The following is a 16,182-nucleotide window of genomic DNA, read 5'->3' as shown; positions in this document are numbered from 1 at the left end:
TTTTTTTCTTCTATTTTTTTCTTTTTTTTCCTAATTTTTTTCTTCTTTTTGTTCAAACTAAGGTGGCCACCGATCTATCTAATTTCTCTATATATACTCTTATACATCTTATGGTCATATCGTATTCCTATGTGTCTGCGTCCCCTCACCATAAGAGTAGGACAACATGATTGTCTTGCCAAGATTCGGTATTGTATACATAGGTTAGGATGACATCGTGGGGCCGCGACAAGCATGCGCGCGTTCAAGTGACGCCATCCGGACGACGTGACCATACGAGGATCAGGTGATCCAAATAGGTCACGTGGTTCTCTGGATGCCGGCATCCTAAACTGCAGATAGGTTCCGGCGCATTTATGATGACAAACAAACCGACAAGTTACTGGTATGTGATGATTGGTTGACACTCCTGGAGGAGACTCAGTATGGGTAATTGTCCTATGTCCTGCTTTCAATTGTATGTCATATATGCACTTTAGCAAACACTCATGTCAGGATCAACAGGACTTGGTCCCCTGTATGTTTCCTCCAGTGATGTCGCTTTTTATCTCCTGCACCAATTCTTTTTAATCATGCATGTATTTAATTGTGATATTTAATTGTGATTTTTTTGTAATAAGGAATTTAATAGTATTATCGGTTTGGCATTTCTGTGTAGGTTATATATTAATACTAGTATTGCCAAAGGCTTTTATTACTTGAAGAAGTAATCATACCATTGTTGGGGTATTTATCGGATGTTATATTCCTTGTCATTTGATTATGTTTCAATAAAATTACATATATTTTATATGTGTGTTTTCTATCTTTATGGGGTTATTGGTTTGTTTCGTTTGTTGGCTCAACCTGTACCAAGTAGACCACAACTTTTTTGTACCATGCCCGGGTTTTGCGCATGGCATTATATGGCTTGAGGACTTGATCAGAGAGATAAACTCCTCCCATATACCGATTGTAGTCGACAATACAATCGGGTTTGAGGACCGTTGCCGCGGTACCTCGCACAGGGACAGTGGTGATGCCTTTACTGTGAATTGTGGACAGCATAAGGACATCCCTCTTGTCCTTATATCTGACCAGCAACAGGTTTCCACTGGTAAGGGCACGGGTCGCACCCCTGGTTATAAGTACCTGGAGGGGGTGTGTAGGGAGGCCGCGTTGATTTTTCCGCACGATCCCACAAGCAGACGTGGATCTGGGAGCGAGGGACTGGAACAAGGGGATACTAGTATAAAAGTTATCCACGTACAGGTGGTAACCCTTATCTAGCAGTGGGTGCATAAGGTTCCACACAAGTTTCCAGCTAACACCCAGAGTGGGGGCATTCTGGGGGTTCAATATGGGAATCTCGCCCCTCGTACACACAAAACTTATAAGTGTACCCTGAGGTCCTCTCACAAAGTTTGTACAGCTTCATGCCATACTTTGCCCGCTTAGAGGGAACATACTGGCGGAAAATGAGTCTCCCCTTGAAAGCAATGAGAGACTCATCAACCGCGACCTCCCTTCCACGTACATAGGCCTCCAAAAATTTGGCCCCAAAGTGATCGATGACCGACCTGATTTTGTACAGGCGGTCATAGGCAGGATCACCTTGGGGGGGACATGCATCATTATCTGCATAATGCAGGCATTTCCGGATGGACTCAAACCGGGAGCATGTTATGGCCGTACTGTAAAGTGGGGTCTGGTAGAGGACGTCCCCACTCCAGTAATGTCTGACACTAGGAGAGACTCATCAACCGCGACCTCCCTTCCACGTACATAGGCCTCCAAAAATTTGGCCCCAAAGTGATCGATGACCGACCTGATTTTGTACAGGCGGTCATAGGCAGGATCACCTCGGGGGGGACACGCATCATTATCTGCATAATGCAGGCATTTCCGGATGGACTCAAACCGGGAGCGTGTCATGGCCGTACTGTAAAGTGGGGTCTGGTAGAGGACGTCCCCACTCCAGTAATGTCTCCAGTAATATATATTTTTTTTGGGGGGGGGGGGGGGGGGGGGTGGCAGTGGATCTTGGGTGAGTTCCCACACTTTTTTCCCCGGGACTTGACCCCTTTATGTTACCATGGAAACCAATAGGTCTGCCTAAGAGCTGCATACACAAAATGCTAGAAGATTTTTAATTGAGTATTTGCAAAGTTGCTTATTTTATTTTGTAATCCATTGGAGCCATTAAACATTTAGAAAATCCCTTAACATATCAGTAATAAATCAGGTTTCCCTCTCTTGACTCTTGAAAATAAAGTAGAGAACTGTAAAAAAATAAAATTTCTTGGTATTTCTAAAGCTAGGCCGGCAGCTCATCACGAGGCAACCCTAATGCAGCCTCAGGGGACGACACGGCATTTCAGGTTGTGTCACTTTCTTAAGGGCTTGTTTACACGACCGTATGTATTTTGCGGTCCGCTGGCCCTTCATAGTACAGTACTATACTTGTCCATAATGCGGACAATAATAGGACATGTTCTATCTTTTTGCAGAACGGAAATACGGACATACGGAAATGGAATGCTCATGGAGTACATTCCGTTTTTTTTGCGGAACCATTGAAATAAATGATTCCGCATATGGTCCGCAAAAAAACGGAACTGAAACGGAAAAAATATACTGTCGTGTGAATGAGTCCTAATCCTGGGTTTCGCTGCTGTATGAGGCAGAAGAGGTTACTTTCTATCTATACCATTTATATACAGATATTAATACTTAATATTTACTCATTTATTTTTGGGGATAGAAGCAAAAACAAACAAACCACAGTTCCGCCATTTTTTGAAACTCTGTTCATGTACTGGATTTGCATCTTTATAGTATATGCTGTTGGTAATAGATTACCAAATATGCAGGGGTTATTTTATATCTTATTTTAAATGACATAGATTTAAAAAAAAACATTGCTTGATTTATTCATTTATATATTTATTCAATCAATCATTTATCCAGTTATTAATTCATTTATTCATTCATGCATTTTTTTTTATTTGTTCATACATTCACTCGTTTATTTGTTAATTAATTAATTCATTCATTCATGCATTAAATATTTATTCAATCACTTACATATTTATTTGTTTATTTATTTATTAATTTATTTATCCACTCATTTACCTACTTTCACACTTGCGTTGTTAATTTCGGCATTGAGATCCGGCAGAGGGTGCAAGAAAGTAGCTGAGCGACTTTTGGCTCTTGCCAATAGAGGGGGGCTCCACAGTAGTGGACCCCTATTACATACATATGCCTCACAAGGAAAATGGAAACAACTTGCTTTTCCTTATGAAATGTTGACACATATATTCCTAAATGTTCAAGGCAACTCGCTCCTCCCCTGTCCTTTTTACTTTATGACCTCGTTTGAAGTGACCCCTGACTCCATATAATGTTATATAATCACTCCAATCAGGTCTTCTCCTCCACTCACATAGACAATCAGTCTGCACTTATTTTGTTCATGGTGTATCTGCCCTACCCTGCTGTATCTAGAAAATCTTCAAAGACTTGCTCCACCAGATATTATCTTGGACATCCCTATTTATCTCCATCCCCTAGAGGCCTTTAGAGCCGTAATGACCAGATTTTATGGTTGTCAACAACTTTTGCTTCCTTCTTTAAGACTGTTTTCTCAATGCCAGGCTGTGACCAGTGTTATGAAAGCTTTTTTATAATTCGTATCCTATCATAAAATTTTTACTGTACGTGCAAACTCTAATTGCATTCTCTAATATCACAATGATCAGATCGAAAGTCAAATCTTCACAGGTTTATGCTATAGTAACGTATGTGAATAATGTCACAAATTAAAACCAAATATCAATCCCAATATGTCCCTTAATATGTCATGATTCGTATACACCTTGATATAACACGATTATGTCACCAGCAATTTATTAATGTTGTACCTTATATATCGTGTACATGATATTAATAAATAAAAACTGTAAATAAAAAGATAAATAAAAATGCTAATAAAAAAATAATAATTCCAAAACCATATAATAATTTCCTCATAAATGGTTATAGCTGCATATTAATATATCAAGTCCCGTCCTTTTGATGTATTGAATTGATGACTAGCTATAAAAATGTCCACCTTATGGCGGATTATAGTGTTGTAGAAAATATTAATAGTTGTAATCAGCTCGCATCAAAGTTTGTGTAAGGAAAAAGGTGAATCCCTTCTCTCAGCCCCAGTCAGAGACAGACCCAGGTGTTACCATCTTGATTGAAAATTCTGAGCAACTCCTCCCGCCCTGCTCAGTCTGCTCACCTTTATTTACTAACAAAAGGTGTAAAAGGGGCTGGCCCAAGACAAGGATACAGGAAGTGATAACATGCAGGAAGTGATGTCAAAGGACAGGGCGAGGCAATCAATGTGGCCGGGCAGACGATGCACACACCCCATCCCTGTATAAGGAAGGATGAGTCATATCCATTGTCTGATCAGCCAGGTGGTCGCCCACCCCCCATCACTGTCAGCATGGACCTCATTCAATACTGCTCAAAGGTGATCAGTATCTAATAAAGATCATTCTACTGGTTCCCATAGGTTTGAAATTATCTGCGAGACATTGCTACGGCTATTGTCAGTATACGGTACTAGTATCCCGACAAGGCAGATATGCATGTCTTAAAAGCAGATATGTCTCCAAGCCCATGAGAAGGTTTTCATACTGACGGTTTTACCACTGGTCCCGATTAAGCCAAAGTATCCTCTGCTAGAGCGCTCTCTGGCTAAATCAGACACAGGGAGACAGATGACAATCTATAAAAACACACACACATCCTAAAGTAAAATGTCCGCATAATAAAATTTCCACAACAGTAGCAACCTATCAAGTTCCATATTAGCAGTTTAAATGGTATTATGTCCATTGTTGACCATTAGATAAATGATTGGTAAAAGTCTTCTATAAAGAATTATACAGTTCCAAGGTAGACCAACATATAACTGATAATGAACAGTATCGAAATTGCAATGGAGATATTAGTATTGCGGTTATATTATATTGTTATCAGTTAGTATTGTTTAATGATATGGTTGTCCATTACCACTCCGTATTATTGTGTCAGTTTGAAGCGGGCAGCATGTTGTAGAGCAGGAGGAGCTGAGCAGATTGATATATAGTTTTGTGGGAAAAGGTTTGGTAGAGCTTGTGATTTATAGAACTAAACCATATACACTCCTCAACATGGAAATTGCAACACCAAGAAGAAAAGTCATGGAATTATGGAAATCAATGGATTGATAGACATGATAATGGAAACAATATATTCAAAGCATCTTGATTTATTCAGTGCTCCACACAGAAATACCCACACTTACACGCCTTGGCATACTTTAAATAAGGTTATTACCGATTGCCTGAGGAATGTTCTGCCACTCTGAATGCATTTGGGCACGCAAATCATCAAGATCTGCTTCTGGCAGCTACCTTTTCTATTGCCGACCAATGATGTCCCAGATGTGCTCAACAAGTCCAGAGATACTGCAGGCTATAGTAGTATGTTTAGACCATGAAGGCTGCTCAGAGGAGCACAGGCAACATTCAGCCTGGAGTTGTCCTGTTAAAAAAAGGCTCCTTTTTTTTGATAAATGGCTGTACCACTACTGGTTCCACGACTAAACCAATGCAATGCCAAGCTGTTAGTGTACCTGAAATGAAGACTAGAGGAGTCTGGCTACTGTACATTATGCCACCTCACACCATAATCCCAGGAGTAATCCCTTTGTGAAGGTCTCTTCATGGCGTTGCCCACATGGTCTCCCGACCAATCTCTGGCTATCATTGCATCCGAGGCAAAGCGAGACTCATCGCTGAAGAGGATAGACCTCCATTTCAGAACTCCATTGCCTTCTTGCTATGTCCCATGAGAGTGGTGGGGTGAGGTCAGTAGAACACCTGTAGCCGGACGTCTGGCTTGTAGGACAATGTCACGCAAATGCCGTCTGATGGCTTGTGTAGACACTGTTTGCAGCCCTAGGGTTGGGATGTGATGTCCAGTTTTACTTGCAGTACAGAATGGATCATTATGTGCCATTCTTCTAATCAGACGATCTGTCTGTGCAGAGGTTCGCCTCTGTGCACCTCGCTTCTGTCCATCACCTAGGTGTGTGGAGAGCTGCCGGAGTTGTAAACAAAGGTCTCTTAGTTCACAAATTCTGTCCCTTTCAGTTTGCAACAACTGGCGATAACTGGCACGTTAATTGACAGGGGCATCGCACAATCATCCCAGATGACTTTTGAGGTTTCATGTGTAAACAAACTTTGCTTTCAGTCTGGATTTTATGCCCCCCACATGCCGCAGATTGGAGCTAGGTGCTTGATTGAACTTTTATTTCAATGTGGCAGGTCCCTTTATGGTGGAACAGCAACATCAGAACCCAATGTAGCTCCCAAAGTACTCCCCATATTGAGGATCATCTGCCTCTGTGGACAAGGGCTTACATATCATAGACATAGTCCTTGTGGCTGCTATGTGGCCCATGGTGGGGTGGCTCAAGCTCGAGCATCAGACTCTCCTGTCCCTGAGATGGTATGGTTGTATGAACCAACACCATGAGACATATTCTCTGTGTCCACCCCCTGGATATGGTTTAGTACACACAGACTGTTGAGCTTGATGGGAGTTGTAGTTGCACAACAACTAAAGAATCACTTGTCGAAGACAACATGTTATTGCAGATCTGACAGTTCTGAAGATGGCTCCTACGGATGTCAAGAAAAAAGAAGAACTCAAGAGGGGTAGTTTTCCTTCTATTGTTATTTATCATACTGACCTAACCTCATATGCAAGTATGTGATATGCAATGTTTACCAGTGACAACCAAAACTACACTCCCTACACTCTGCTAGTCAGGAATTCTTCCAGCTGTTATCTCCTCCTCTATGTCCTCAAGGGTTTCCTCACACATGGTTTACACACTATATATAGTTAGGGCTTCTCCAATACTACTCTGTTGTCTTTAGCCTCCATACACAGAAGCACGATACTATGGCAAGTGTAGCTGCTAAGCTGGCCAAAGATTGGGCCACAGCCTCAGGGGTTGGGGCCAATGAGACCCCAAGAAAATACCTAAACCAATACTTTGAAGAGCTGAGGGCGCAGTGCTTGGCCTCCAAGACTTTATTTAGAGACCCCACATTTCCTGCTGCTCAGTCATCTCTTGGAATCAATGACCTGGGTCCCAAATCCGAGGATGTCCAGGGAATTGTCTGGAAAAGACCCTTGGTAAGGAAACGAAACGTAGAATAGATACAGTCTATACTTGTATTTCTGATTCTTTTGCTATGCTTTATTGTATTATATGAACGTCTTATTTTGTATCTATTGTATTTGCAAAGTAATTTACCGTCCTATATCTGGGAAAAAGCAATCATCTGACTTTGAATGTTCTACAAGATTGCCTTTACTTTCTGGAAGTCTGAATGAAAGGAGTGTCCTCAGACAATCCTAGAGGACACTGTTAAGCTGCATTTACACGAACCAATAATTGTCCAGATCATAATCGTTCCTGACAATCTGCCCGTGTAAATGTGCTGTCGATCATCCGATCAACAAGAAAAATGCTTGTTCATCGGGTGATCCTGTGCTTCATGCAGGCACCGCCGATCACAGTTTCTGGGCAGCAGATTGTGTGGTCTAAACAGCGATCTGCTGCTCAAAAACCATGATTCTGTATGAGGACGAGGTATCGCAATAGCTATCCCTCGTCCTCATACAGTGAAGGAGATCGCTGCATGTAAACGAGCAGCAGTTGGGAAGGAACATTTCCTTCCGACAATCGGCTGCTGCATTGCCCCCTGTAAATCCAGCTTTAGTTCTCCTGGTTCCCTGATGCTGTTACCACCTACTATGTACTGTACTATGTACTTTTAGATACTCAGCTCCATACATGTCATTACTGTAAGGACTTTCGTCTCCGCTCACAAATCATATTCTGAGTGGACACCGAACTGACCCCATTATAGTCTATGGGGTCTTTAGGCTCCGTTACGCTCAGTTAGGTCTCAGTTATCTGCAGAATCCATCCTTTCCGTTCTCCTGCTCCTCAACGGACCCGGAGAACGGAAAGGAGAAATGGTGATGTGAACGAGGCCTAACACAAGAAAAGTCATCGACAACTCCAGATGTAATAATGTTACAATGTTATTTTACAGGAAATAGAACCCAATCCCCAGTTCATTAATGAAGGGGCGACTCGTGCAGATGTCCGGCAAGGATTGTTAGGTAATTAGTCTTACATTCACGTTGAAAACAAGCTGACTTTTACTTTCTACACCCAGCCCAACATTTTATGAATGTTTCGTGTCAGATATGAAGGGCGGCTGGACCTGTTTACAATTCCCTTTGTATGTGTTAACATTTTACTGTAAACATTACATGAACTAACGATGTAACTAATTAACCAACCAACCTCCTTCCCATGAGGTTGACATTTAAAGGGAATGTCTCATGCACTGCATGTAACTTTGGTTTCCTTCTTTAGATATGTCTGTAGAACAGAAATAAAGTCGTTTTTTTTTTATTATATTGTCATTATTATTTTTATTTTGTAGTTTTAAAACCTGGGGGGGGAGGCCATATTGGAGGCACACACTTCCATCTTGTATTGTCTGTGTATACAGTACAGCAGGGTGTGTTGCTTTGTAGCAGGTGAAATGAATGGGACAAAGAAATTGCTAAGATTATTATAGTCTCCAGTCCCTCCCCCGTGGAGCGACATACACAGCCTTATCTGTGTGTATAGTGTCACTAGCCCACTTTATCTAGACCTTCAGCAGTACAATCGAGATTTCATGAACTTCCCTGCCCTATACTGAAAATGAGATGACTCTGCTCAGGGTGTCACAGTCTAAACATTAAAGCTGACAAGTGAGCTACAGAAAACAGGAACCATTTAGAGTTTTTATTTTATTTAGTTTTATGTGGATCACTAGGGTGGCTTCATTCTGAAAAGTTACATACTGAAAATGAGATGACTCTGCTCATGGTGTCACAGTCTATACATTAAAGCTGACAAGTGAGCTACAGAAAACAGGAACCATTTAGAGTTTTTATTTTATTTAGTTTTATGTCTATCACAAGGGTGGCTTCATTCTGAAAAGTTATATACTGAAAATGAGATGGCTCTGCTCATGGTGTCACAGTCTATACAGTAAAGCTGACAAGTGAGCTACAGAAAACAGGAGCCATTTAGAGTTTTTTTAAATTTTTTATTTAGTTTTATGTGGATCACTAGGGTGGCTTCATTCTGAAAAGTTATCTCTTTGGGACAATCCCTTTAAGGCTACTTTCACATCTGCAGCATTATGATCCTGACGGTTCTGGCAGAAAATGCTGGGAATTGGCTAGACACAAATTACAGAGTGCAGCGGTTTGTTGTTGTTTTGCTGCATATTCGTCAGATTGCTGCGGGATCTCCGCCGGACCCCATTATAGTTAATGGGGCTGGAGGGTATTCTGGTTGCATCCGGCAGTGACGGGTCCGGAGAAATCTGGCAGGCTGAAAATCCGTGCCGCAGATGTGAAAGTAGCCTAAGATCAATTCTCTCTGAAAGATCAATTCTCCAGAAGTAACTGATTAAATGAATCATCACCTTTAGCCTACATGCACAAGAACGTGGTTTGGTTTCCGCATCCGAGCCGCATTTTTTGCAGCTCGGGTGCGGACCCATTCACTTCAATGGGGTCGCAAAAGATGCGGACAGCTGTCCGCATCCGTTGCTCCGTTCCGTAGCCCTGCATAAAAAAATAGAACATGTCCTATTCTTGTCCGTTTTGCTGACAAGGATAGGCATTGTTACAATGGATCTTCAAAAAAAATAACTATGCCATACGGACGTCATCCGTTTTTTTTACGGATCCGCAATTTGCACAAACGTTCGTGTGCATGTAGGCTTACTGTGAGTCTTAAAATCTCCCATAATCTACTCCACAGGTGACTGCTGGTTTCTATGTTCTATCGCGTCCCTGACTCTAAATGAAGACTGTCTCCGCCGTGTTGTCCCCATGGACCAGAGCTTTGACGCTAACTATGCAGGAATCTTTCACTTTAAGGTAAGTCACACTTTTCTAGGACTATAGGACCAGATTTGGACTAAGTATTAAGACTAAAACATAATTTTACTGTGTGTTATATTGTTGGGTTGATCCTGCTGATGTATAGCTAAGGTGCATTGAGGAGCTTGGACCCACCTCCACAGTGCACTGAAATCCTAATCTGCGTAAAAAAATTTTTTTTCTCAAGAACACCACAACCGATTTTCACAAGAGTGGTTTCATTCAAATCAGCAAGATCGACCCTACCAGACAATATGCTTTGTTCATTAGAGTTGATCCTGCTGATAGGTGCTTATTATACCTTTTTAGAAAATGAAGCCGTACCAGTGGTCAAGTGGTGGAACTGGCTTTAAATCCGTAGGCAACTTAGCAGTTAAGTGCACCAAGGGCGGGCGCAAGCCACTGTGTGCACCCTGGCTCCTACTGCTTCCTCTGCTAATCCATTGAGGAGCATATTCCTTCTTCTTTATTGACAAGGCCAGACGAGATGACTATGCGAAAACCTGGCCTGTCAATCAAGAAGAAGGAATATGCTCCTCAATCACTACAGAGATATACTAAGAAATCAGCCCAAACATTTAGACCTATTTAGATGATTAACTGCTTGTGGACCACCCTACCTCTTAAAATGTTACCCTACAGAGATGTCTTTGTATATCTTTGCAGTGACTGCAGCTGAGCAGATATCATTAAGATGCAGGAGAGGGCGTAAAAATAAAATCTGCATTGGACCTGTCCTGTGTGGACGTGCTATAAGAATCCATGGACCATAAGTTGGCCATAAATGTTAGAGAAGTTGGTCAGAAGATATCACATTCTGTTGTCTGCTCAAGTCAACCTCCCCAAAGAAATTCACCTCAATCAGTTAGGAATCACACAGATGTAGCAGAGCTAGGTTGGCTAATGCAGTCTCCTTTGAAGCTGTCACTGAGCTCCTCTTCTTGTATGACAAGTGATGATGTCATCGTGACATCGGCTGACATTCAGAAGTGGTCAACGTACTAGAACAAGCCTTGACAAGCAGGTTACACCGTGCAGGGCCGTCTTTAATATTGATTGGACCCTGGGCAAAAATTTACTTGGGCCCCCTGGATCCCGCCTTCCCACACCTTAGGCAATCACGCCCTCCACCACAACACACACAAAAAAAATCCACACATCTGGTAGAGTCCAGTGAATGACTGTTAATACTTCCAGTTCTGAAGACTCCAGCGGCTCAGGATCAGTGCTCTGGGCAGCTGGGCTCAGGCTGGAAGTGGGCACCGCTCTGCAGGAAGGAAGGAGACCGGGGCTCGGCTCACCCTAGTGTTTCAGTGCACCCCAGCACCCCACAGTATGCAGTATAGCACCCTATAGTATACAGCACCACACAGTATGCAGTTTAGCACCCCACAGTATACAGTACCCCACAGTATATAGTAGAGCAGTATAGCACCCCACACTATACAGTACCCCACAGTATATAGTAGAGCAGTATAGCACCCCACACTATACAGTACCCCACAGTATATAGTAGAGCAGTATAGCACCCCACACTATACAGTACCCCACAGTATATAGTAGAGCAGTATAGCAGCCCACAGTATACAGCACCTCACAGTATACAACACCTCACTGTATACAGCACCCCAAACTATACACGATACAGCCCCCCACACTATACAGTACAGCAGTATAGCACTCCACACTATACCGCACCCACAGTATACAGTATACAGACCCCCACAGTATACAGTACAGCAGTATAGCCCCTCACACTATACAGGCCCCCCCACACTATACAGTCCCCCCCACACTATACAGCCCCCCCACAGTATACAGCCCCCCCCACAGTATACAGCCCCCCCCACAGTATACAGGCCCCCACACAGTATACAGTCCCACACAGTATACAGCCCACCACACAGTATACAGCCCCCCCCCACAGTATACAGGCCCCCACAGTATACAGGCCCCCACACAGTATACAGCCCACCACACAGTATACAGCCCACCACACAGTATACAGCCCCCACACAGTATACAGCCCACCACACAGTATACAGCCCACCACACAGTATACAGGCCCCCACACAGTATACAGCCCACCACACAGTATACAGCCCCCCCCAGTATACAGGCCCCCACACAGTATACAGTCACACACAGTATACAGACCCCCCACAGTATACAGCCCCCCCCACAGTATACAGGCCCCCACACAGTATACAGCCCACCACACAGTATACAGCCCACCACACAGTATACAGGCCCCCACACAGTATACAGCCCACCACACAGTATACAGCCCACCACAGTATACAGGCCCCCACACAGTATACAGCCCACCACACAGTATACAGCCCACCACACAGTATACAGGCCCCCACACAGTATACAGCCCACCACACAGTATACAGCCCCCCACAGTATACAGGCCCCCACACAGTATACAGCCCACCACACAGTATACAGCCCACCACACAGTATACAGGCCCCCACAAAGTATACAGCCCCCCCCACAGTATACAGGCCCCCACACAGTATACAGCCCACCACACAGTATACAGCCCCCACACAATATACAGGCCCCCCACAGTATACAGGCCCCCACACAGTATACAGCCCACCACTATACAGTAGTTTACAGTATATTAGCATAACAGCCCCTGTCACATTTTTCTGATGTAATCTTCACAAAAAAGCTCCACAGAACACTCCTAGTAGGACCTGTGATGACCTCATAGCCATGTGACCAGTAATTGCTAGGTTACTGGTCACATGGTGATGATGTCATTAAGGTCCTGATCACAACTTTAACACAGTCCGATCATGATGCCTGGACTCAGTGCAGGCAGGCACGGCAGCACCCCTGTGTAGCTGACAGCTTGACACCCGGGGCAGTGGCTAGCAGGGCTCAAGAGGCAGCTGCCTTGGGCCCCCCAGGAGCAACTGGGCCCGGGGCAGCTGCCCCTTGGTAAAGACGGCCCTGACACCGTGTATTGTCTAAATGTCAGGAGTGTGACTCCAGCTATGGGCGAGTTCTGCAAAATCACAAGGAGGATAAAGATAGTATGAATTGATTCAGAAGAGTCTTACAGATCGAGGGGAGGTCTAGCTTTTAATATTACAGTATTGTTTACACTGAATGGGTTCTTAATATAATTGCCCCATATTTATCCTGTGCCTCTTTTTGCAGTACAAATGACTAAACAAAACGTTGTAATAAATCTTATTAGCAGAGAGTGACATATTCCTCAGCTTCCAGCAACCTCTAGTCCCCTTTTCCTTCTTGCAGGATTCCTGGAAACATTCAGGAGCCTCCTCTTGCTGCCTGCAGCCACCACTAGAGGGAGCTCAGGAGCTCACTGCATACTGTGTTATTATTGAGTTCCATGTATAAACTGAAGGTCAGCTGAAGTTCTGCCTAGTTTGTGGATGAGGGCAGACTGAATTTATCATTTAAAAAGCAGGATCAAACCTATTAGAACAGTGTGTTCATTTGTATGCAAATAAAAGCTTCAGTGCACTGAGCCAAGCCCCTCAGTGCAACTCAGCTTTCCAGTGTTGGCTTTGCCCATCTGTTAACATTCAGAATAAAAGTATATTTGCTCCGGAACACGGCAACCGATTTTCACAAGACGAGTATAATTTTTTATCAGCAGGATCAACCCTACTAGATACCATGCTTGGACGAATGGGGTTGATCCTGCCGATAGGTTCTCTTTAAGTCTGTGCATCACATGCCAGTCTTAATAGATTATTCCCTTGTTAAAAGTTATCCCCCACTAATATTATAGTTGTCCCCCATCCCAAATCTTCCCCTATGTCTATAAAGGGGATTTGATGCTCTGGCCTCTATAAAGACGCATTATGAAATTATCAGCGAAGAATAATTCACAAGATGACACCAAGTGGAGATTAAGAAAGCGGATGAATTGTTGTCATAGCAAGAACACAACCCCGTGAATGCCTTTTACTACAACATGACAAAATCTAAGATAGTAACACCTCTGCCTCTATGACGAGATCCGTGACTCGGGTGTGACAAGACCACATTCACCTGTGTACTTACCTATAACCTGTTCCCCCCAGTTCTGGCAGTACGGCGAGTGGGTGGATGTCGTCGTGGACGATCGGCTGCCTACTAAGGAAAACAAGCTGGTGTTCGTCAAGTCCACTTCAGCTAACGAGTTCTGGAGTGCCCTCCTGGAGAAGGCCTATGCCAAGTAAGAACCTAATAGAGAGGATCGACTAATGATCTAATGAGGAGCATGAGCGTTAGCGACACGGAATGGCTCTCTCTATTGTGAACCCCCCCTTGTTTGAGAGGCTTCCATGGTGGTGGACTCAAGGAATCCTTGTATTACATGAACATCCATTAATACTACCTTTCCCTTGGCTAAACCAGCTGTTTGCTGGGGAATTCCAGAGGGGGACCTCTGGCAATTAGTTAGTCTGCACTGATTAGACATTATATAAGGTTAGAATAATAGGGATTGAACAGGGTTATTGTGGCTACAAACTGCCACTAAATGTCTTACATAATTATTAGTATTTAAAAGTGCCTACATTATTTATAGGGAGAGACCGGGAGGCAGTACTATCTGTACCTACATCATTTACAGGTAGAGACCGGGAGGCAGTACTATCAGTACCTACATCATTTACAGGTAGAGACTGGGAGGCAGTACTATCTGTACCTACATCATTTACAGGTAGAGACCGGGAGGCAGTACTATCTGTACTTACACAATTTACAGCGAGAGACAGGGAGGAAGTACTATCTGTACCTACATCTTTTACAGGGAGAGGCAGTGAGGCAGTACTATATGTATTGCCATCATTTAGAGGTAATGACAGTGAGAGACAAGGTGGAAGTACTGTCTGTACCTATATCATTTACATGGAGAGATAGGAAGGCAGTACAATCTGTACCAACATCATTTACAGGGAGAGACAGGGAGGCAGTACTATCTGTCATATATAGTTTATTTATATAGAATATATATGACATAGATATGTACCTACATCATTTACATGGAGAGAGGGAGGCAGTATTATCTGTACCTACATCATTTACAGGGAGAGACAGGGAGGCAGTACTATCTGTACCTACATCATTTACAGGGAGAGACAGCAAGTGGTAACACTATATGTCACATCATTATATGGAAGGACATGGAACCAGCTCTAATTCCGTAATCAATGGGACGTATTGGATTTCATGGTGACCACCATATTGCACCAAATTTTAAACACCGATGGTGGTCACTTTGCTACCACATGGGATGTTGCTATACTCAGCCATTGTAATAGTAATGTAACACTAGGGAATGGAGTAGAGTGCGACAAAATATGTTTTTTAAAAATTTCTCTTTAATTTGTATATTTTCACAGGTTGAACGGTTCATATGAAGCACTCAATAGAGGTTTACCATTAGAAGCTCTAGAGGACTTCACTGGTGGGATTGGTGAACTGTATTATTTAGAAGATGCTCCACAGAATTTGTTTCAGATAATCCAAAAAGCCTTGAGACGGAATTCGCTGGTCACATGTAGCACAGTAAGTGCGGTGGGATTTGGAGATCACAAGTGATGGAGCTTCTGCTGTTTGCACCATTCACACATGCTCATTGAGGCTGCAGAGAGTTAGTTGTAGCCAGGGTGTGGGAGCTGTGTGCTCATACAGGGTGCAGTACATATCTCCACCGAATGGGGGCGCTATAACAACCCTTATCCCAATAATTGTATAGCAGTTATATTTAGACATTGCATAGCATTAGTAGATAGCTTAGATAGCTTATGTGTGGAGTTACTTGAGCACTGTATGGAGGTATTATTTCAGCATGGTATGGTAGTACTTACATTGTGAGGTACTGCTACTGTTCAAGTCAATGGTGGGGGTCCCAGAGATCAGACAAATAGTATATTATGCCATGTCCACCATAGATCTCCAGGTATATCAGATATTAACCAGTGACCATACTAGACCACCAATGATACGAACATTAACTACGTCATCATCTTAGACTACCATGGCCACTCCATCATTCTAGACCACCAGAGATACCAGCAAGTAAATGACTCTAGACCCCCAGGGATATTACAGGAAAACTATAACTGTCCACCACC

At 43.2% G+C, this 16,182-nt stretch overlaps 1 protein-coding gene across 1 annotated transcript in view; it reads left to right on the top strand.

The window, feature by feature from the left end:
• The first annotated feature begins 6,999 nt into the window (after window positions 1-6,999).
• LOC120999349 (calpain-8-like) overlaps window positions 7,000-16,182 on the top strand; it is a 138,431-nt gene continuing 129,248 nt past the window's right edge. The window contains exons 1-5 of the mRNA XM_040430216.1: window positions 7,000-7,236; window positions 8,166-8,235; window positions 9,947-10,065; window positions 14,143-14,276; window positions 15,448-15,613. Coding sequence (XP_040286150.1) covers window positions 7,000-7,236; window positions 8,166-8,235; window positions 9,947-10,065; window positions 14,143-14,276; window positions 15,448-15,613 — 726 coding nt within the window. The remainder of the gene's footprint in view (window positions 7,237-8,165; window positions 8,236-9,946; window positions 10,066-14,142; window positions 14,277-15,447; window positions 15,614-16,182) is intronic.

The sequence above is a fragment of the Bufo bufo genome, chromosome 4, assembly GCF_905171765.1.
Source record: "Bufo bufo chromosome 4, aBufBuf1.1, whole genome shotgun sequence".
Lineage (NCBI taxonomy): Eukaryota > Metazoa > Chordata > Amphibia > Anura > Bufonidae > Bufo > Bufo bufo.
Note: the sequence above shows the minus strand (reverse complement) of the source record. Positions and strands in the feature narration are given on the sequence as shown.